Raw genomic sequence first — 18,908 nt, 5'->3', positions numbered from 1 at the left:
GTGAGCACAATGTTTCGATTCGGAGTACGGTGATTAAGAGTCTATCGCAATTCTACCGCGATAGTTCAACACAGCGGCGATGCATGGCGATGGCCCTCGTCAGTATGATACAACGTCTACTTGGATTGGTCTGTGTTCCCATCATAGGGCGTAACGAAATTTCCTATTGGACGAATTTCCATTGTAGAGGGAAACGCATATGTACACATGTGATAATCACTACCTCAAATCTTGCAGCATGCACTGGCGCGTGCGACACGCTGCTGCTCTCATTACATACTGTATGGGGGCACATTTACCAGGGGGTCACTTTCACCGTTGTTGGGCAGGGGGACATTTTTACCTGGAGGGGGACAATTTACCTAGGTAAAAGTGTCCCCCCGGACACATTTACCGGGCCACGATCCGGTAAATGTGTCCGGGGGGGGGGCACATTATTTACCAGGGGGGGACAGAATTACCTGCCACACCGGTTTGGACACTTTTGGAACGCAATGCCATAGTTAGTTAAGTTGTAGAGGGGACAGAGGGCGCCCTTTCAATATTGCGGTATCAAATTTTAGCTGATTGAAATGCAATAGAAGAACTTGTAGCTAGTCTAGTAATCAGCTGCATCGCCTGCCTGGCAACTCGTCAAAACAACCCACAACATTTTCTGAAGATTCGGCGGCGCAGCACGCGTGGTAATTCGACAGAACAATCATTACAGATGCAAACATCCGGAGGGCAAGATCATCTTTGTATTAATCCTGAGATTTACTGCAAAAAGATTCAAGGAACATCAGTCAGAAGTAACTCTTCAGGTAAATGAATGCGAGTGACATTGTTCATGATCGTGCGTGCGTCATGCAGAAAAGAAAAATCATTTTGGATGCGTGCTACTGCTATTTATTTAGTGCTAACAATAACTTTTTGGAAAGAATGTTGCATCCTGACGCCACTTCAGCGGTTGTGTACAAAGTCTATGGAGAGTCGAGACATTTTAGAAGTATTTCCTAACAAAATTGGAAACGTTTCTCAGTCCCAGATTCATGTCTTATCAACGTTTTTTTGATATATGAAGAAAAGTGTCGGGTTGCAACATTCTTTCCCCCTTTTTTTTTTTTTTTTTTTTTTTACAGAAAACCTAGCTGGAGTTACCCAGCCCTGAGTTTTATCATTGGGTTGTCTATAAGGGCTGGAGCGAATTTTTCTCGTAACTTGTAGTATTTGCAAAAAAATTTGGAAAATGTTCAATTTTGTCCCCGTTACACACTAATTGCAACTGCAACTCACCCCAAACTTGCCTGGAATAACCATTACACAGGTCCTTGAAGTAAAAAACGATCCACGATGAAGATTCAGCCTACAATTGCAGTGAAAACAGGAGGAATAACCGCTAACCTGACAACCTTTCAGGCATGGCCAGGACTGCTATTGGTTTGTGCACAAAAAAAATTGTGTACAATGAATGGCGGTCGATTAACAGGCACAGAGAGCGATCGCTGTCAACTACTCGTTTTGCCGGCTGCGCTGGCGTTGGCGCGTGACGTCACGCGGAAGCGTAACACCCGATGACTGTTTCATGCACTATTGGTTGCGGTTCCAGTACCAAAGCTGTGATGCGAGTGGTAAACCTTATACTAGTGCATGAAACAGTCATCGGGTGTTACGCTTCCGCGTGACGTCACGCGCCAACGCCAGCGCAGCCGGCAAAAACGAGTAGTTGACAGCGATCGCTCTCTGTGCCTGTTAATCGACCGCCATTCATTGTACACAATTTTTTTTGTGCACAAACCAATAGCAGTCCTGGCCATGCCTGAATGGTTGTCAGGTTAGCGGTTATTCCTCCTGTTTTCACTGCAATTGTAGGCTGAATCTTCATCGTGGATCGTTTTTTACTTCAAGGACCTGTGTAATGGTTATTCCAGGCAAGTTTGGGGTGAGTTGCAGTTGCAATTAGTGTGTAACGGGGACAAAATTGAACATTTTCCAAATTTTTTTGCAAATACTACAAGTTACGAGAAAAATTCGCTCCAGCCCTTATAGACAACCCAATGATAAAACTCAGGGCTGGGTAACTCCAGCTACAGAAAACCTTTTTTTTTCCAGCAGTAACGTTGTCGTTGGGCCTTATATGCATGCACTAAAATTCAAGAAATTTTAATTTATTAAACGTCTTTTCCTAGGTCCCCGAAAGGGCATTTGAAGATATTTTACCTGAAATTTTCATCCAATTTCGGCAGTTACTCTTGAATTTGGAAAAAAGATTGGATGCTGCATTTTATTACAGTCGAAGCTTATGCAGATTATTTCACCTTATTTTTTTTTCCTTAGGGCCCTATAAGGGGCCTTCGTTTTTTTGCCAAGTGTTTTTTTTTTGACATTGGAAAGTCGGAATTTATTACTTTTTAGAGGTTCTAACATTTCTATTTAATAAATTTAGATTTAATATGAATTCTGTTAGGCCCAGGTGTTTTAAGTTTAAAAAACCACCAAAAAGCAAAAACACAAAACAAAAAAAACAAAAACCTAAAAGCCAAAACAAACAAACACTGAGATGGTTTATAACTTTATAACTTAATTTTATTTTGTCCGAGTCTATTTTCGATACTTTTGGTCAGTGATGGTTATACTCCTAGAACTATGAGGCTCCGCGTGAGCGGAGCCTCATAGATCAAGAAGCCCGCAAAATTGCCTGCAGCACAAAACACTAATAAAGTACAAAAACGTCCATCAAAATGCAGCCATTTCACACAGAACCGCTGCACAGTTTGCCCCTATACTCCGTACTTTATCTCTTGACATACTCACGTATCTTGTGCGGAACTAACATAGGTGGATTCTGTCGGTTTTTAGGCCAAAATGATGAAAAATATGCCCTTTCCGCATTGAGCCAACCTGACACTTGAAACGTGCACGCATATGATCGAGCGATGATTTTCGGTTCGCTCGGAGCGCGCCGCGGGGGGTACGGTACAAGCGAAATGATGTGCATGCGTACAAGTGCATGTACCGTACCCCCCGCGGCGCGCTCCGAGCGAACCGAAAATCATCGCTCGATCATAATGCGTGCACGTTTCAAGTGTCAGGTTGGCTCAATGCGGAAAGGGCATATTTTTCATCATTTTGGCCTAAAAACCGACAGAATCCACCTATGTTAGTTCCGCACAAGATACGTGAGTATGTCAAGAGATAAAGTACGGAGTATAGGGGCAAACTGTGCAGCGGTTCTGTGTGAAATGGCTGCATTTTGATGGACGTTTTTGTACTTTATTAGTGTTTTGTGCTGCAGGCAATTTTGCGGGCTTCTTGATCTATGAGGCTCCGCTCACGCGGAGCCTCATAGTTCTAGGAGTATGATGGTTATACATTTATATATCGTTGTTTAGTATGTTCCTTTGCTCTAAGACAATAATAGTCCATCAACTTGACCAAAAGTTGAACAAATGCTGATCTTGAACCTCAATGATGAAATTCCAAATATTCAAACGATGAAGAAACAAATTGCATGGGCTTAAATTGCTGTCTGTGTTTTCCCTTGTTTTTCTTATACAGTTCTCCCCCAGAGAAAATACCAAAGACACCTTAGCATAGCGATGGCAACTTCTCTTGGAGCAAGAAAACCCACGTCGATCCAGCGACCCAAACGCTGGTCTGAGGAGGTGGAAGAGGCATACAGACTTCAGCTGGCTGGGTACAGAGATGCTTTGGAGTACCATTCAGTCAAAGGCGAGGTGAGTTGGCTGAAAATTATCTGAGCTGTATCAGTTCCCGTCTCTTTGAGGATACAACCTGAGAATAATGAATATTGGGTTTTCCCTTTGCAAAGTTAATTTCGTCGTCACTGAACTCAGTGTTGGGAAAGAATGTTGCAACCTGACACCACTTCAGCAGTTGTGTACAAGTTTATGGATAGTCGAGGAAATTTTCTAAGTATTTCCTAACAAATGTGGAAATGTTTCTCAGACCCATATTCATGTTTTATTAGCATTTTTGCAATGACTGACCTTCATGATGTATGAAGGAAAAAAGTGGCGTCAAGTAAGGTTGCAACATTCTTCCCTAGTGTTGTCTGAAGGCTTGTGAGAAACAAAAAATCCTCAACTTACTTGGGTGGGACTTGAACCCATGACTCCTGCTTACTAGTGCAGACATCTCGACCAACTAGGCTTAATTTGATACAGCAGCGGCTACCCCAACCGGTACTCACAGCTGGTGTTACAAACAAGTAACCTGACAATAGACATAGCTGCAGCTCTGGATGTATGTACTGGACCTGGCCTTAGTGACAGCCACTGGCAGGATTGAGTTTGCAAGGTGGATTTTGGGAGAAGGGGAAGTCGAGATGGCAACCCAACCCCCTCCCCAACTATCACTGGAAAATGCATCACACATTATGCAAATTTGAGGTTATTGGTATCTGAACGTACTCACTCAACACCTAAGATTCTTTTGACACAGCTGATTGATGCAGTACTGAAGGGGCGTTGGGCTGGTTGTTTCAAGTGCCAGTCTATATTCTTGTGTTGCACATTTTTACTCTCTGAAGTTTCTGGGCTCTTATATGTGATGCGATCAAGCTAGATGAGTCGTTTGTCGACCCTGGTCAATTTGTTTTTTACAGATTTGAAAAGAGCACAATCTCAGCATCACTGCTGTGAAAACCGCATGCTGATACCATCTTTAGTTCAAAAATTAAGGAAGTCGGAACACCAAGAGATGTGATGAAGTGATGTGATGAAGTGGCCCTATTTTGGCCTGAATCTCCCAATGAAAGTTCCCGACAAACGACTCATGTAGCTTGATCGCATCATATACAGTATTGAGAGTCCCAAACTTTCGGACTTATCATTTATTGTGTGACATTTTTGTGTTTCTGTATTTTTCTTGAACAGATCGACAGATGGCCCAAGTCAGGCTACATCAAGAAGCTCCAACGCAAGGACGGCAACTATTACTACTACAACAGGAGCAGAGAATGTGCAGATAAAGATGTCAATAAGATTAAGCTGTACGGTTACTAGATGTCATATCACAACGGCTGGCCGTTTTGCATTGACATCACCCAACGAACTCTTTCAACTTACTTGTGCTACCACCTCTAAATGTGTATGAACTTCACTGTTAACTTAAAATGCCAAATTTATTTCCTTTTTTTTTTGCCGTGGGATTTTTGTCACAACGTTGGTGCTTTCTCCAGATGAGAACAATTCCTTTCAGTGTTTAATTCTTTCATGCCTACCATTTTAGGAATTTTTGAGACATTTTAGCATTTAATTTATTCTCGGTTTTAAGCATGTGGGGTTAAAGAACGACTTCCTAATATTCAAAATGGAATAAGGATTCGGGTTAATTTTGGTCAACCCTAAAATCGTACAAGAACTACATACACTAAGTGGCTAAAGAAATAATATGATTCACTAAACAAAAGGAAGACATTGTGCATTCATTGATCTGCCACGAGAATTTTAAGCAGTTAAGGTAATTATTTTTCACCTTATTTTAGAGGGAACAAATTCTTCGTAGATTAAGAGAATGAGAACCAGAAGTTACACAAATAAGCTGGAATTTATTCCAATGCAAACTGATGTCCCACCTTTAAATTATCAGTCTTGATGTATTGTAATTTTATAACTGAAATCTTTTTCTGTAAGTGGTAAGGTGTACAAATTTTACATGCAAACATTTCCACGTTTTGTATACAAAATTCCAAATTGCGATCCCACCGTATTTTTTTAAAAATTATGTTAAGGTTCTTGTATGGTGCACGTAAAAGATTTTTTGTTAAACTTTTATTTACTTACTGTGTTTAGACCATAATGAAGTATACTACATAGGGTAACGAGAAAAATACACAATTGATATACATGTACATTGTACAGTGTATTTTAAAGTTTAGTGCCAAAGACCGCAACTTGCATTTTATAGAAATTTCGTAATTTGTTTTGCCCCGGAAAACCCCAACAAATCCTGAGATTGTTTGTGTCCGTTGCGCAAGCCGTAAAATGTCTTTTCGGACAAGTGATTGCATTCGACATGTAGCACTTGTATAGAAGGGGATAGATATGTTAGCTTTTTATAAGGAAAACAATTTAATGTCAGGCTAAATGCATCACAAAACACACTTTAAGAAATATAGTTTCTGTTTAGATGATTGGTATTCTTTAGTGTTTACTTGTCAACCGTATAGAATTGCACAGCTTTTTTTGTACTTTTTTATTTATGTAGTCTGTGAGGTGTGTATAAACTGCTGATATTTTGTAAATAAAAAATTCTATTAATGTGTTTCTGCAAGTAGCTTGATCAATCTCTGCTTCTTTTTGTTCACTGAAGTTAGGCTATGAGCAGTTTTTTACTGGTAAGGAAAGAGCTGAACAGTGTTTAAATTTTTACTGGACCCTAGAAAATGTATGTGGAGACATGTTTTTAAAGGGATTATTGGAACATTTGCTTTTCATGCATTTCGTTTGTTTTTAATAAAAACGCCACTCAATAGCCGAAGAAGAATGTTCAAAACATAACCTGTTGAAGTTTCAACTCCGGTGGATATTACATTTTTCCGGAAAACTAAAAACTATAGATGCACAAACTTTTGATTACAAGACACAATTTTATCCATAGCACTCTTATTTCCCCAAATCAGTCAATTGCTGGAAATCACCTACTACTCACGCGAGCGTGAGTGCAACACGGAATAATGTAGTGCGTCTGTGTCCCACATGGGGCCGACACAGACGCACTACATTTTCCGTGTTCCACGAGTGCGAGCACTTTAACAAATTTATCTGCAAGCAAACTTGACGCACAATAAAGATGGAACTAACACACTTTATAAAGTTTTACGCGAACATTTTTTAGCGGTTTAGCGCATGCAGCTGGAATGTCGCTTGCATCTTGGAATAGCCCAAACGCAGGGTGCGATATGGACTGTGCGATATGGTATAATATCACACTGGTGTTGCTGTGGATCGACCAATCAGGATCGAGGATACAAGTTTGCTTGTAGATAAGTACATTTCTTGATTTCTCCTAAATGACAGCAAGCCAGACGAAATGATTTCGCAGGGTGTTTAGTACCAGTATGATCGTTCATCCAAGTAAGTTTTTTTTACAATAATTCAGTGGATTACTTTTGGGATCAATGCAAATGATCCTATATGCCTTTAAGAATCTACTGGGATGAATTCAAAATATCTACATGTACATGTACATGTATTGATTTCCATACAATGGATTATACGTCAAGGGTCAAAATAGGTACAGATTTATAAAAGTAGGACTTAGAAATACCACGTAAGTGGTGATTGAAGCTGTCAATTATTCTTTTTCAATGTCAAGAACAAGGGGCGTGGGGGGGGGGGGCTGGAACAGAGAGAAAGACAATTCACGGATTTTTTTTGTCAAAAATGACAATCATTTAATAGTCATTTAATATCTGGTACTGCACAGAATACAAGTCAACTTGCTGTTCATATAAGGATGAACTTGCTTTTTGCTGCACTGCCTATGGGCTCCGTGCACAAGTACCCCCTCAACGGTAGGAATGGGAGAGTTGGGGGAGACCACTGGGAGAGTCATTTGAATGCCTGACACTCAAGTGATGACGCTATGGCTTTGTGCACATTCAGAATATAGCAAGTTGTGCATACGTTGTGTCACATTCGCGCAAAACCAGAACATGCACGTGCTGTGTTCTGGCCACTGAGAGGGACTCCGAACTGCATTACCGACGGCGCCTCATACTTGTGGAAAGGTTTGTGCACATTACAAAAAGATTTAAAAGAGTTTATACAGCAGTCAAGTACATGTATTCTGTGTTATAAAGAAGATGCTCCTTAGTCTAAGAGCAGCAATGCTTGATTTTGTTTATCTCTTTTGAGTATGGAATTATTGGCCTTAATTAAAACAATGCACTATTATGTTCGCCCTCTTCAGGCCAAAAAAAAAGTCTCCGGTTTTTGGTATGGAGCTTGCACAAGAAGTGGTGCGGCGACGTGGATTTTTTATTTTTTTTTTACCTGATTTTTTGGGCTTCAAATGTCGGCTGATGACTGCAAATGGTGCCCGACTAAACTTAGTGCAAATATATGGGAGTCCAGAGAGGCCACCTAAAGCTTATTCTCGACCATAACCCAATCTAAAAACACGTTAAAATTGTGCAGCAGCAGGATTCCAGTCAAACCAGTGAGTTTGGCGGTTTTGAGACATCATCTTTCATTGAAAAAAAACCTTTTTCATTTTGCCGACGAGCATGGCTAGGGCGACGCGCGCGCATACCAGAAATTTTTTTTTTTGGCCTAAAGGAGGCGCCATTTTAAGTTGATCAGCTTGTTGTACGCAAAGAGTTAATGGTACACAAATAAAAACGTTCACAAGCTACAAGGTTATTAATCATCGATTTGATGGCCATCAAATTAAGCACAGTAAACAGTCAAGATAACTGGCTTATACACAAGCACACATTTTTCAGGGTTGTCAGTGACGAGAAATTTCTAAAAAAAACCCCCAAGATTACTTGTACACGTTTACAAAAACCTAGTCCTATCTACATTTCTGCTACAATTGCCTCGATTTCTTCCTTCGTGAACATCACAAACTTCTTCTCTCGCGTTACGGTGGCCATCTGAAAATCAAAGAATGTGAAAAGTATGTAAATTATAATTATGCATATTACCACATTTGAATTTCCTGTCTTATTGATTTTGTATTTTGCCTGAATGCAAACATTGAAGTAAGGCTCCTGCTTACTGAATTTGATTTTGAAAGTGTTATTTATAATGAAAACATTGGGGTTTTTTTTATTTTGAGCCTCTGCAACCCTCTGAAACAATTTTGGGTTGTTTTGTGCACAAACATATCACCCAGCGAATAGTCTAGTTCCTGGTCCCCAAATTATCAATTCTGAAAGGGGGGAGGGGGGCAGGAACCAGTCTGTCCAGTGAAAACTGAAGTGTTTTCGGGCCGCAATTAATTTGAAATTTGTACAGTAGCTGCTAGTCCATAACTAAACATGGGGCATGTTTTCGGTTGGTATTAAAAGTGAATAACTGTAATATTCAAATGAGGTTTTGCCCTTCACCGACGACGTATAAACACTGTACACTCAGTGTGTTACCTTCCGAGCGAAAGTTGGAAAAATCACTCGCGTGGACTCGAACCCACGACCTCCTGCCTTCTAGTGCAGACATCTTACCACTCGACCAAAATTCCATCTTATGAACTTTCAGATTGCTTGCAACATAGCAATTTAAAAGCCAATCAGTTTTTCGGGGCGGAATTGAAACTAGCATGGACAGACATCTTTGCAACAACATTGTATGACAGCAAATCTTAAATTCCGGATGATATAAATTAAGTCGAATACCGATACGGGTGGAATGATGTCATCCAAATGTTTACCTCTACATTGGTTGAGCTTAGCTTCTCTTCCATGACTTGCTTCAGAATGACCAGAGCCTCTTTGCATGCTTCCTTCAGAGTCATAGACTACACAAGAAAGAAAGAAAAAGAAATATCTCCAAAACTTTTAAATTAATACAACATATGTGACCAACTCCACAAAAAGGGTATTATGTCGCAAAAAAAAATTGAGTAATATACATGGTTGGAAAGCCCACAATGTAAGCTTTCATTTGTAATAGAGCTCCATAGCCCCTTACGTTTTGGAGAAATGGTGTATTTGCATATTAATTACTTCCTTGGAGTTCAAATTACACAACTGAGAAAACAGGCTTTGAAATAGCTGGCTTTGTTGTTAAACAACAGAACGATGCACACAAAATGGTTGTTTTTCCACTTTGTTCATCAAAATCAACATTTCTGTGAATGAAACCTGAAACTGTAGGTATTAAAGATGACATTCATGACAAAAAATGAAGATCACATTTTTACAAAATTTTCACCCTCTCAATGTTGAGCGGGCCATTACACAATAATGCTCAGCGCGACTTAATACCCTTTTTTTGTGGAGCCGTTCACATATGTCCTGTACAGCTTCAAGCTCCATCTAAGGTCTGTCTTTGAACCCTAAACACCTAGGGTGATTAACTAGGAACCTTCCTCACTCTTGCAAATTCCAACACCATATGGTAAACTCAACACCCAAACTGTTTGACTCTGAATGATTATGGTGGTATGCCTGACCCCATGTAAAGCATAATCAGTTTACTAGTGCAGTACTCACTCCAACAGATTCCAACAAATCCTGGTGCTGGAGTTTGACTGAGTGGGGATTGTTAGGGTTAAAGATGTACTGTATGTTTTATTTAAAGCTACAGTCCATCATTTGCAGCAATTCAAAAAGTAACTGACGAAAATTACTGTTGAAAAGCATACTCCCTGTGAAAATATTCTTTCTCACAAGCTGTCGTTTTGAAGAAAGCAATAAAAGTAGGCAATTTCCAACGATGCCTCTAAAGACACATTCTTGGAAATTTCTGTTAGTCGTTCGTTTTTTTAATTCGGCGAAGCGCGATGTTTACCTTGTGGTATGTTTCCTGTAGCTGTGACTGTGCTCCTTCTGAACCAGAGCCTATCGCCTTGGCTTCATACTGAATGTATGTGCCGGATGGATCCATGTGGAATCTGAAGGGAAAGAAAACGAAAAAGGAAAGTTTAGAAAAAACATCAACTAAGGAAGGGTGTGTCCTAAATAACAGAAACATCAAACAACTTTTTTTGAATTAAAAGTGGCTAACTAAAAATTCTAATTCTATTGCATTTTGTTTATCCTAGAACTTGAAAGGTGCATTCTCCAAGCTGTTTTCAAGGTTTACCTCGAATAATAGATTTTTTCGATAGCTATTTTCTTAGCAATCTATAAAAGTTATTCACTTTTGAATGAGACATTGAAAAAATAAACTTTCGTGAAATTGTCATAACTGAAATGTTGCGCAGCGTGAAATATTGTGTAATTTGCATAATAAATGTGGGCGCAAGTGGAAATATGCCATTGCGTAAAGTTCCGTAAAATCGGCTGCTGGTGTGCTAGAAGAAATGTTGTGCTTACAATCTTGGTCCTTCTTCATCTATACCGGCAAACAGCAAGGCTACACCAAACGGCCGACTCTGAAAAAAATTAATGAAAAGAAAAAAATTATAAAGTAGGACTGTTTCAGCAAGTTCTTAAAAGATTCCGGGTGAGAAATCGATGGCACTTCTTGATTACTCACAAGATCTCTGGTGAGTGGGATACGCCATTTGTGCGCCATGTGTGCGCAATGGTTTACGCAAAATACGCACAACTAATTTTTTCCTGAATTTGCTCAAACCCATGGCGTCTGCAAATATTGACGTCACGTGCCATTTGCAACGCTGTCAAGAGTCCCTCTCAATGGTCCCTCCCATTTTCTTTTTTCCAACCATTGCGGGGGTTCCTGTGCACAGAGTGCTTTGGAAGACTGCCTGGCTTTTTCAAAAGAGCCTTGTGGGTCATTGTAAGAAATATATCCATTTTTTTCCTGATCCTGTTAGATCTGACATCTATAATTGTATACTTCTGGCTTCACTCTTTAATGTATTCCTTCTCCACGAGTGATTATGTGAAGCAAACGACCTACCCAACAAATATTTAATATTCAATTTAATGGACACATGAATAAGGGAATAAATGTGTGCTTGGTCGGTATTAATCACTGTTTAAGACCGCTTGGAGTCTGGGTGCTGATAATTACCCTCGCCTTCGGCTCAGGTAATTATCAGCACCCAGACTCCAAGCGGTCTTAAACAGAGTGAATAATACAGACCGAACACATATTTATTCCCATTCATAAATACCTTTTCGGTCAAACAAATCAAGACTTTTCGGTCGAAAAACCCTGATTTTGTTCAACAAGTTCACTTCACGTTTTTTGAAACACCCCTCTAGCTAAATAATGGAGTGTCCAGCTCGCGAGTAAGATGTAAACAACTCCTTTTAAGGAGATTGGTGCGTGTGTCGCACGTACTGCGCAATGTCACGCAGAATGCACCTGGGCGTTGTGTTGTGAATTTAGGACTATAAAATACTGACTCACTGGTAGTATTGCGCATGCCTACGTGAGGATTGTGAACGTTCAACCAATAAAACGGTAAGAGGTACTGGATTTTTAGGAGTCCAAATTTCATGTGACACTAGAAAAGTGTTTAAGACCAGCTAGCCATGTCTTTATCATCCGTTTAAGACTGGCCACGTGATGGGCTCTTCGACCAATAGCAATGGGTTAACTGTCTTAGGTATTTATGAATGTCAAATTACAAAGTTCAAAGGTAACAGGGACACGAAAAATGTGCACGCTTTGGATTCTAAATTTATAGCAGGACCCACAAGCAAACTGATTCAAGCAAAATCAATTTTCTAAATGAATGTGAACAAAACCATACTATAAACAGTGTCCCTTTTGCATGCAACCCCTCCCCCCCCCCCCAAACAAAAATTGACCTCAACTTATAAACACTTTTTACATTTTAACCATAGTAGTCGGTCTGTTTGTCAGTTCCTTTGATGGTTTTGTTTGTGTTTGTGTGTGTGACTCACCATAGCTCCGCTGTCAGCGTCGTCATCCCCAAACTGCATGGCGAGGTTAGAGACAGCTTGGGTCACCGCCTCAATGGACATCTTCTCATTGTAGGTGAACCAGTGGCTCTGTGGAGGAGGAGATTGACGCCCAAGTCATATTGAGTCAAATGAAATGTTAAAAACCTCTTGCTCTCTGAACAGTCACAGACAGTCAAAGGTTCAAAGTGTTTCCCCGCTACACACAGGCTGATCACCCCCAGTCATTTCTAGTAAGCACTGTGACTAGTCAAATTCCATCAATACACAAAAGCAATAAGCCAGTTCGGTAACTGCGCATGCACACAATGATATGGGTCAGGGGTCATTCTGGATAATTGAACGCTCGTCGAAAGCGCATGAATGCACAGGGAGACGCGTGTTAATTACAAGCAGAATGGGCGTCCGCGTAACATCGTGTATCATCACGTCAGCGATTTTATCCCGAATGACCTTTGACATGGACTACTTCATCGAAATACCGAACTGGCTTATTGAGTAGCAGGTACAGCTGGCTTATATGGGCTCCGTGCGCCGACAAAAGAGGGCGCCCTTTTACCTAACAACGACGCCCCATGGGCGGGACATTTTGCTGGTTGATGCGCACTGTTCTTTGTGTGTGACGCACGTACACCAGGGGATTTGAACTATGTACACGCGGGCAGTGGCCGTGCTTCGCAGCAAATGTCAGGCAAGATGGCGTCGGTCGGTCACCCCCAACTGTACTCTCTTTGCCGGTGAGGGGGTACTTGTGAACGGAGCGGATAGCCAAAGCATAGCTGCATCAAGTTACAGCCACAGATGGTAATCACTCCGGAATAGAAACAGGCAACTGACTGATTTTGACTGCTGAGGTGGATTTGTTAAATTTGTCAGTCAAACTACCCTAAACAAGCCAAAAAAAATCACACATTTGCTTATTTTTCTGGTATTGCGTCTTTCTCAGTTCTTGTGAGGAAACAACTTTCCATGTCTCCAAAGTCAATTAACCCTAACTCCCCAGCTAAATTTACTAGGAACCATACCCATTCTGGCAAATTCCAACATCCACATGGGAAATTGTAAACGCAAACTGTTGGACTTAGTTTCTGGAGGTATGCCAACCCCTGTGTAACAGACCATCAGTTTAGGGGAACTGTACCTATCCCAACAGATTTAAACAAAACCTGCTGTTGAATTTTGATGGGTTGGGTTCGGTTAGGGTTTAAGTTATTTTGTTGAAGCGTGAGTTACGAATCAAGAATATGTTTTAATCCTACACAAGAATCATGGGCGTATCCAGTCAAAGGGGTGTTGGCGTTGCTATCCCCCCCCCCCCCTACTGTCCACAACTTAGAACATGGACCAACCACCCTCAACCAATACATTGCTCTTACCTGTGCCTCAACGCGTGCCCTATCAATCAAGGTCCTGGAGTCAGCGATGAGTCCGCTCATAGCACATCCAATATGGTTGTCCACCTCCACGATCTTCTCAATGCTGGAAATCTCCATCAAGGGCGAGGTGATGCGTTTCTCTACGGCTAGGACACAACCCTCGGACGTCTGGATACCCAGGGCGGTGGAGCCAAGCTGGATGAGAGGTCAAAGAAAAGTAATTCACTATCGGAGTGGTATGTAATAGCGAGTGAGGTCACTGGACTTATCCTAGTCCGAAAATTTGGGACTCTCAATACTGTGTACGAGAGTCCCAAAACTTAAGGTATCCATATCGTGCAAAAGTTTGTGCTGCATAATAAAACCAGTGTGAATCAAATTTGCAAGCTTCTTTACTCACTACAGTTTCTTCAATAATCCCCGAAACTTCTGCCTCGCAAAGTTGCTGTTGTGAGAATTGCATCACCAAAAATTCAGCTTTTAAATTCTAATTTTGCAGGGAGTTATCGAAATCCAAACACGAAACATCACGTTGATGTGTACTGCAATGCATTGTGCAAAAAGACTCCTCAGCTAAAACATTTTCATCGTGTAGATAAAACAGCGCCCTCTTGTTGATCTGAGCGACTGCAGAATGTTTCATTTTTTAACAGAGGGCGCTATGTACATTTGGCCATCGATTAAAAAACAAGTAAGCTGCAAGGCTCTTCCTACACCTACCCAGAATACCTTGGGAATCACACAACCATTTCTAGAGCATGGAGAATGACGTGGATGGTTTTTGAACTGCCAAAAACTTGCCTTAAAATTGAATTTAAGGTCTCAAATTTCGCAGGTGACATGCTTGCAACTTAAGCATTTTGATGTATGTGTTGTGTGGGCATTAATTAGCCGAATGGTGAGTAAAAAAACGTCAGTAGTAATTTTGCACGTTTTCATGCACTCACGGTCCCAGTCTGGACTTATCCAAATGATTGATCATGCCACACATTTGGCAACTGAGCCAACCATTCGTACTGCTCGTGTATTCGAAGCAAAATAAAACCGTTTGGAAATTTGGTTAATAAATGCTACCTCACGATGGTCAACTGTTTTACTGTGGACTGTATGTAATTATACAAATAAAAGTCAACCTGTAGATTTGTTTCTAATTTCCTAATGAAACAACACAAAAATGCTTGGAAAATACACGAGTCCATAGTGAGTAGTGGCCATGTTTGCATCAGCGAGGTCCTACTGATGTGCCAACAACCGGCCTTGGGCGTTCTTACATAATCACTTCAATATGAATTGACCTATCGCCGTTTGCGAGTTAGCCTCGCCCCTTAGGCAATCATATGGCACTTTTGTACTTTAAGCTGTGTTTGTCTCAGATTTTGCGCATTCCGCGTCCATTCGTAAATCATGTAATTGGACAATATTTCAATTTCGATTCTACCGCGATAGGTCAATTGGAGATAGCACCAAAACTAGACTTTGCCTAAGACTGCATTGGAATTCCCCTGCCCTATATACAGTTGCAATTTGAATTATGAAGTATTCTTGTCAGTAATATTTACATTAAAAAAAACCCAGTAATTTAAAAAAATATGATTTTGACAGTTTCTTTCACATAAATATACATATTTTGTGTTTTGGAAATTTTTGTTCCCCAGGAAAAAAAAAAGGATCATAAGGATCAAACCTCACAAGCATCATTTGATATTTCATTACAGAGCAAAGTTTTGAAAACAATACATTGAAGGAGAAATCTGATGTTAAATTACTAAACTTGACACATTTTTAAACCTTTTGTTTTACCTTGATAGCTTCGATAGCATACTCGACCTGGAACAGTCGACCCTCTGGCGAGAAAGTGTTCACACCCCTAGAAATAGTGAAAAAAACAACACCAGGATTTCACTTCCAAATGGAAACTGTTTGAAACCAATCCATGATACAATTTTTTTCTCCCACATTTTTTTCATTAAATAAGTTTTCAAGTTTCTAAATATTGTTTGCATGTCTTTAACCCTAACCCCTAGGCCCTCTGGCTAGGATGCAACCTCAATCCTGCAAAATCCTCCAATTGCCACCTGGAAAAACTTGCATTCAGCCTCAATCCTCCAAAATCATCTGTGATTTCTTGGATTTAGTCTGTGGAGGGTGACCACTGCCTCGATCCTCCAAAATCCTCTGCCAATTACCGCTATGGTTCGAGGCAGTGCGAATGGCGTTTAGAAGCAGTGTGGAGAAAAACACAGGGTTGATTTTAATGGCTGAACAAAGCCAACGCAGGATATGGCCTACTGGCTTGACGTAATGCATCCTCCACAAAAAAGCGATACAACTTTGCCATTCAGCCTCAATCCTCTAAAATCATCCAAAACCGACAGGAGGATTTTGGAGGATTGAGAAGGGTTAGGGTTTATCCAAATTGCCACGAATACATAAAATCCAAACCTAAAATTCGTTTCTGACAGTATTTTGAACAGTTTTACAATGACAAAAGATGAAAAAGTCATGCATAAAACCACACTGTTCAGTGAGGTAACTTGACCACATATACACAAATCCGATCACGCCAACAATTTTATCATGAAGGCTCCCTTCAATGGCAAAAGCACTGTGCTAGCTATTGTTCAGATAATCCGTCAATGGGCAGCTGCTTTGTACAATAGCATGCACAATGATTTCTCCATTGAAGGGGGCCTCATGAGTGTACAGATATCACTTCCCCAGGATTCGTCTATACTAAATGTTGCATTAATATTTCTTCATGGCCAATTGTGGGCGCTCTGAGCTAAAAGTGATAAGGAAGAAAAAAACAAACATGCAGTGGCGCACCCAGGATTTGGCTTGGGGGTGGGGGGCCTCACAACTTTTTGTCAAATGTTTTACTTCTGTCTCACCTGTCATACTCTGATCTTGTTTGAAACATATTGGTCTGTTCTCAAATACCTGTTTACAAAGAGAAAGCATAAGATTTGGTCATGAGTAGATTTAAAAATTGCCGAGACAAAATTTCCCATCAGAAAATTATGCAATTTTAGGCTACACATATTTTCCACAATTATGTTAAAATGAAACACCACAACGAAGGTGTCGATATACAGAGTGAGTAAAAGAAACAAAACCCAAAATGTCGGGACCACTTTTTTAGTGAAGTTCTGTAGGCCTATATACCTTTAATTAAATCTAGAATATGAATATGAAAGCCCAATTCATAAGCTTTCTTTTACGGAGTTTTAAACACAACCACCATTTTAAAGATCTGTCCACGGATCACAAAAAAGGTAAGTGTTCTTTCAGCAAAACCAAAAAAATTCACATAGGGACGAATATTAATTGTTTTGGTTTTGCTGAAAGAACACTTACCTTTTTGTGATCCGTGGAAAGAACTTTGAAACGGTGTTTGTGTTTAAAATTCCGGAGCTTGAAAAGTACATAAGTGATTTGAATGATTCTTGTACTAAAAGAAAGCTTATGAATTGGGCTTTTATACCCTAGATTTTGAAAGTGCTATATGCAGAACTTCACTACAAAAATGGTCCCGACATTTGGGTTTCATTTTTTTTTGTAGTGTCAGCTAACATGGCTAAAATGAGTAAAAAGCGATGAATAGTGACTGTGTTGGGTGCAGTCGGTGGTTATCTGCACTATCACCTGATCACGCTGAAATTTGCATTTGCGCAATCTTTAAATCCTATACTATAGTGTGAGCAGTAAAATCTCAGAGTCACCCCCAGAGCAGAGTCAGACTATTTAAATTCAAATATCAGAATTTTAGAAATCATGATTGTCTGCCTTAGTTCACTGAATTGAGGCATATAAATATAGACAATCATGCGGAAAAAAATATGAGTTTCAAGCATTTCAGCCATAATCTGCACTCTTATTTAAATATGCAAAATAATCACTCTGCCACTGTTGTGCGCTTTCTTGAAAATCACGCATTCTTAAGAATGCGCATTCTTATGATTGCGCAACTGGATCCTTGCGCAATCTTCGCAAAAAATAACTCTTCCAGATTGAGCGCACATTCTTAAGAATTCTTAAGACTTGTAACTTGTCTTGCCTAAACAAAGCACTTCCCAGACTAGTTCCCAGTCCTCCGTTATTACAAAACTTCCCATAGTGGGCAGAAAAAAGCAATAATAACTGGTTTAATTTGATTCAAATTATCGTAGTTATACGAGAACAGAAGCATAGAACATTTTCTTTCCTCTTTATATGAATTATTTCCCTTTAAATTTAACTATACATTTCATTTAACATGTCGTGCAATGTTTGTTAAGATTGCGCAAAATTCATAAATTGCGCACGTGATATTCCCACGCAATCTTAAGAATGAGCGCTCATTCTTAAGAATGCGTGCTCATTCGCATTCTTGCGTGATTTTCAAGAAAGCGCACAACACCACCATCACCACGGCGTAAAAAAAAAATGCAGCGTCCGGAAACTGGACAAGCCCGGCCGGCCATGCACTGACTGAAGACCCGGCACTTTCAGTTTCACAATTTACTCAAGCCATAACTCTACCTTTCAGCAAAACCAATAAACTTGAAACCAAGCTGACAAGATTAACAAGTTGAAGACGTTACCTCGGTATGCAAAAACAATTTCAGGCAAACACCGCCGACAACAACAGCTAAAATGTTGTGCACACGACGTGCGCAAAGTCCTTCAAATTTTGCGAACACACGCCGGAAGTTACGTTTGACCCCTGACACAAAATACTGTTCACTAAACTGCTTACCAGTCTGCAAATCTTATATCATTTTTCACTTGATTTTTACTCTTACTGACACATATTGTCAATTGTTTCCTCTTTATCCATGATACATAATTAATCTTTAACAGTTAAACTACCACAATAGATGTATTTAACGCCTAAATTACCCAATTTTATGTCCACCTTTTTTTATAAAAAATGCTTGAAGGACTCAATAAAGTTATCTAGCTTCCGGTCACCTTTTGTAGCATGTATTCTACATGAACATGGTACCCGGCAAGGAGCATGGACTACGGAGTTTGTG

The 18,908-nt window shown here is 40.1% G+C and overlaps 2 protein-coding genes across 4 annotated transcripts; one reads left to right on the top strand and one right to left on the bottom strand.

Annotated features, from left to right (window-relative positions):
* Positions 1-599: 599 nt before the first annotated feature.
* On the top strand, positions 600-6,276 carry LOC119732399 (meiosis expressed gene 1 protein homolog). Of its 2 annotated transcripts, XM_038205888.1 has the most exons (4): positions 603-803; positions 2,648-2,651; positions 3,536-3,716; positions 4,878-6,276. In XM_038205888.1, the coding sequence occupies exons 1-4, from the start codon at positions 710-712 to the stop codon at positions 5,004-5,006; spliced, it is 408 nt and encodes a 135-aa protein (XP_038061816.1). In that variant the 5' UTR covers positions 603-709; the 3' UTR covers positions 5,007-6,276. The 2 variants fall into 2 exon arrangements, with proteins under 2 accessions (XP_038061817.1, XP_038061816.1); XM_038205889.1 differs by lacking the exon at positions 2,648-2,651 and having other exon boundaries at positions 600-803; positions 3,538-3,716.
* Positions 6,277-8,041: 1,765 nt separating this feature from the next.
* Positions 8,042-18,605, bottom strand: LOC119732087 (proteasome subunit alpha type-5-like). 2 transcript variants are annotated; one of them, XM_038205474.1, is made up of 9 exons: positions 18,474-18,605; positions 16,782-16,830; positions 15,691-15,757; positions 13,891-14,085; positions 12,497-12,604; positions 10,991-11,049; positions 10,464-10,566; positions 9,382-9,468; positions 8,042-8,605 (listed from the first exon to the last, which is right to left on the bottom strand). In XM_038205474.1, the coding sequence occupies exons 2-9, from the start codon at positions 16,808-16,810 to the stop codon at positions 8,528-8,530; spliced, it is 726 nt and encodes a 241-aa protein (XP_038061402.1). In that variant the 5' UTR covers positions 16,811-16,830; positions 18,474-18,605; the 3' UTR covers positions 8,042-8,527. The 2 variants fall into 2 exon arrangements, with proteins under 2 accessions (XP_038061402.1, XP_038061403.1); XM_038205475.1 differs by having other exon boundaries at positions 18,412-18,603.
* Positions 18,606-18,908: the final 303 nt, after the last annotated feature.

Source organism: Patiria miniata, unplaced genomic scaffold, assembly GCF_015706575.1.
Source record: "Patiria miniata isolate m_02_andy unplaced genomic scaffold, ASM1570657v1 HiC_scaffold_24, whole genome shotgun sequence".
Lineage (NCBI taxonomy): Eukaryota > Metazoa > Echinodermata > Asteroidea > Valvatida > Asterinidae > Patiria > Patiria miniata.
Note: the sequence above shows the minus strand (reverse complement) of the source record. Positions and strands in the feature narration are given on the sequence as shown.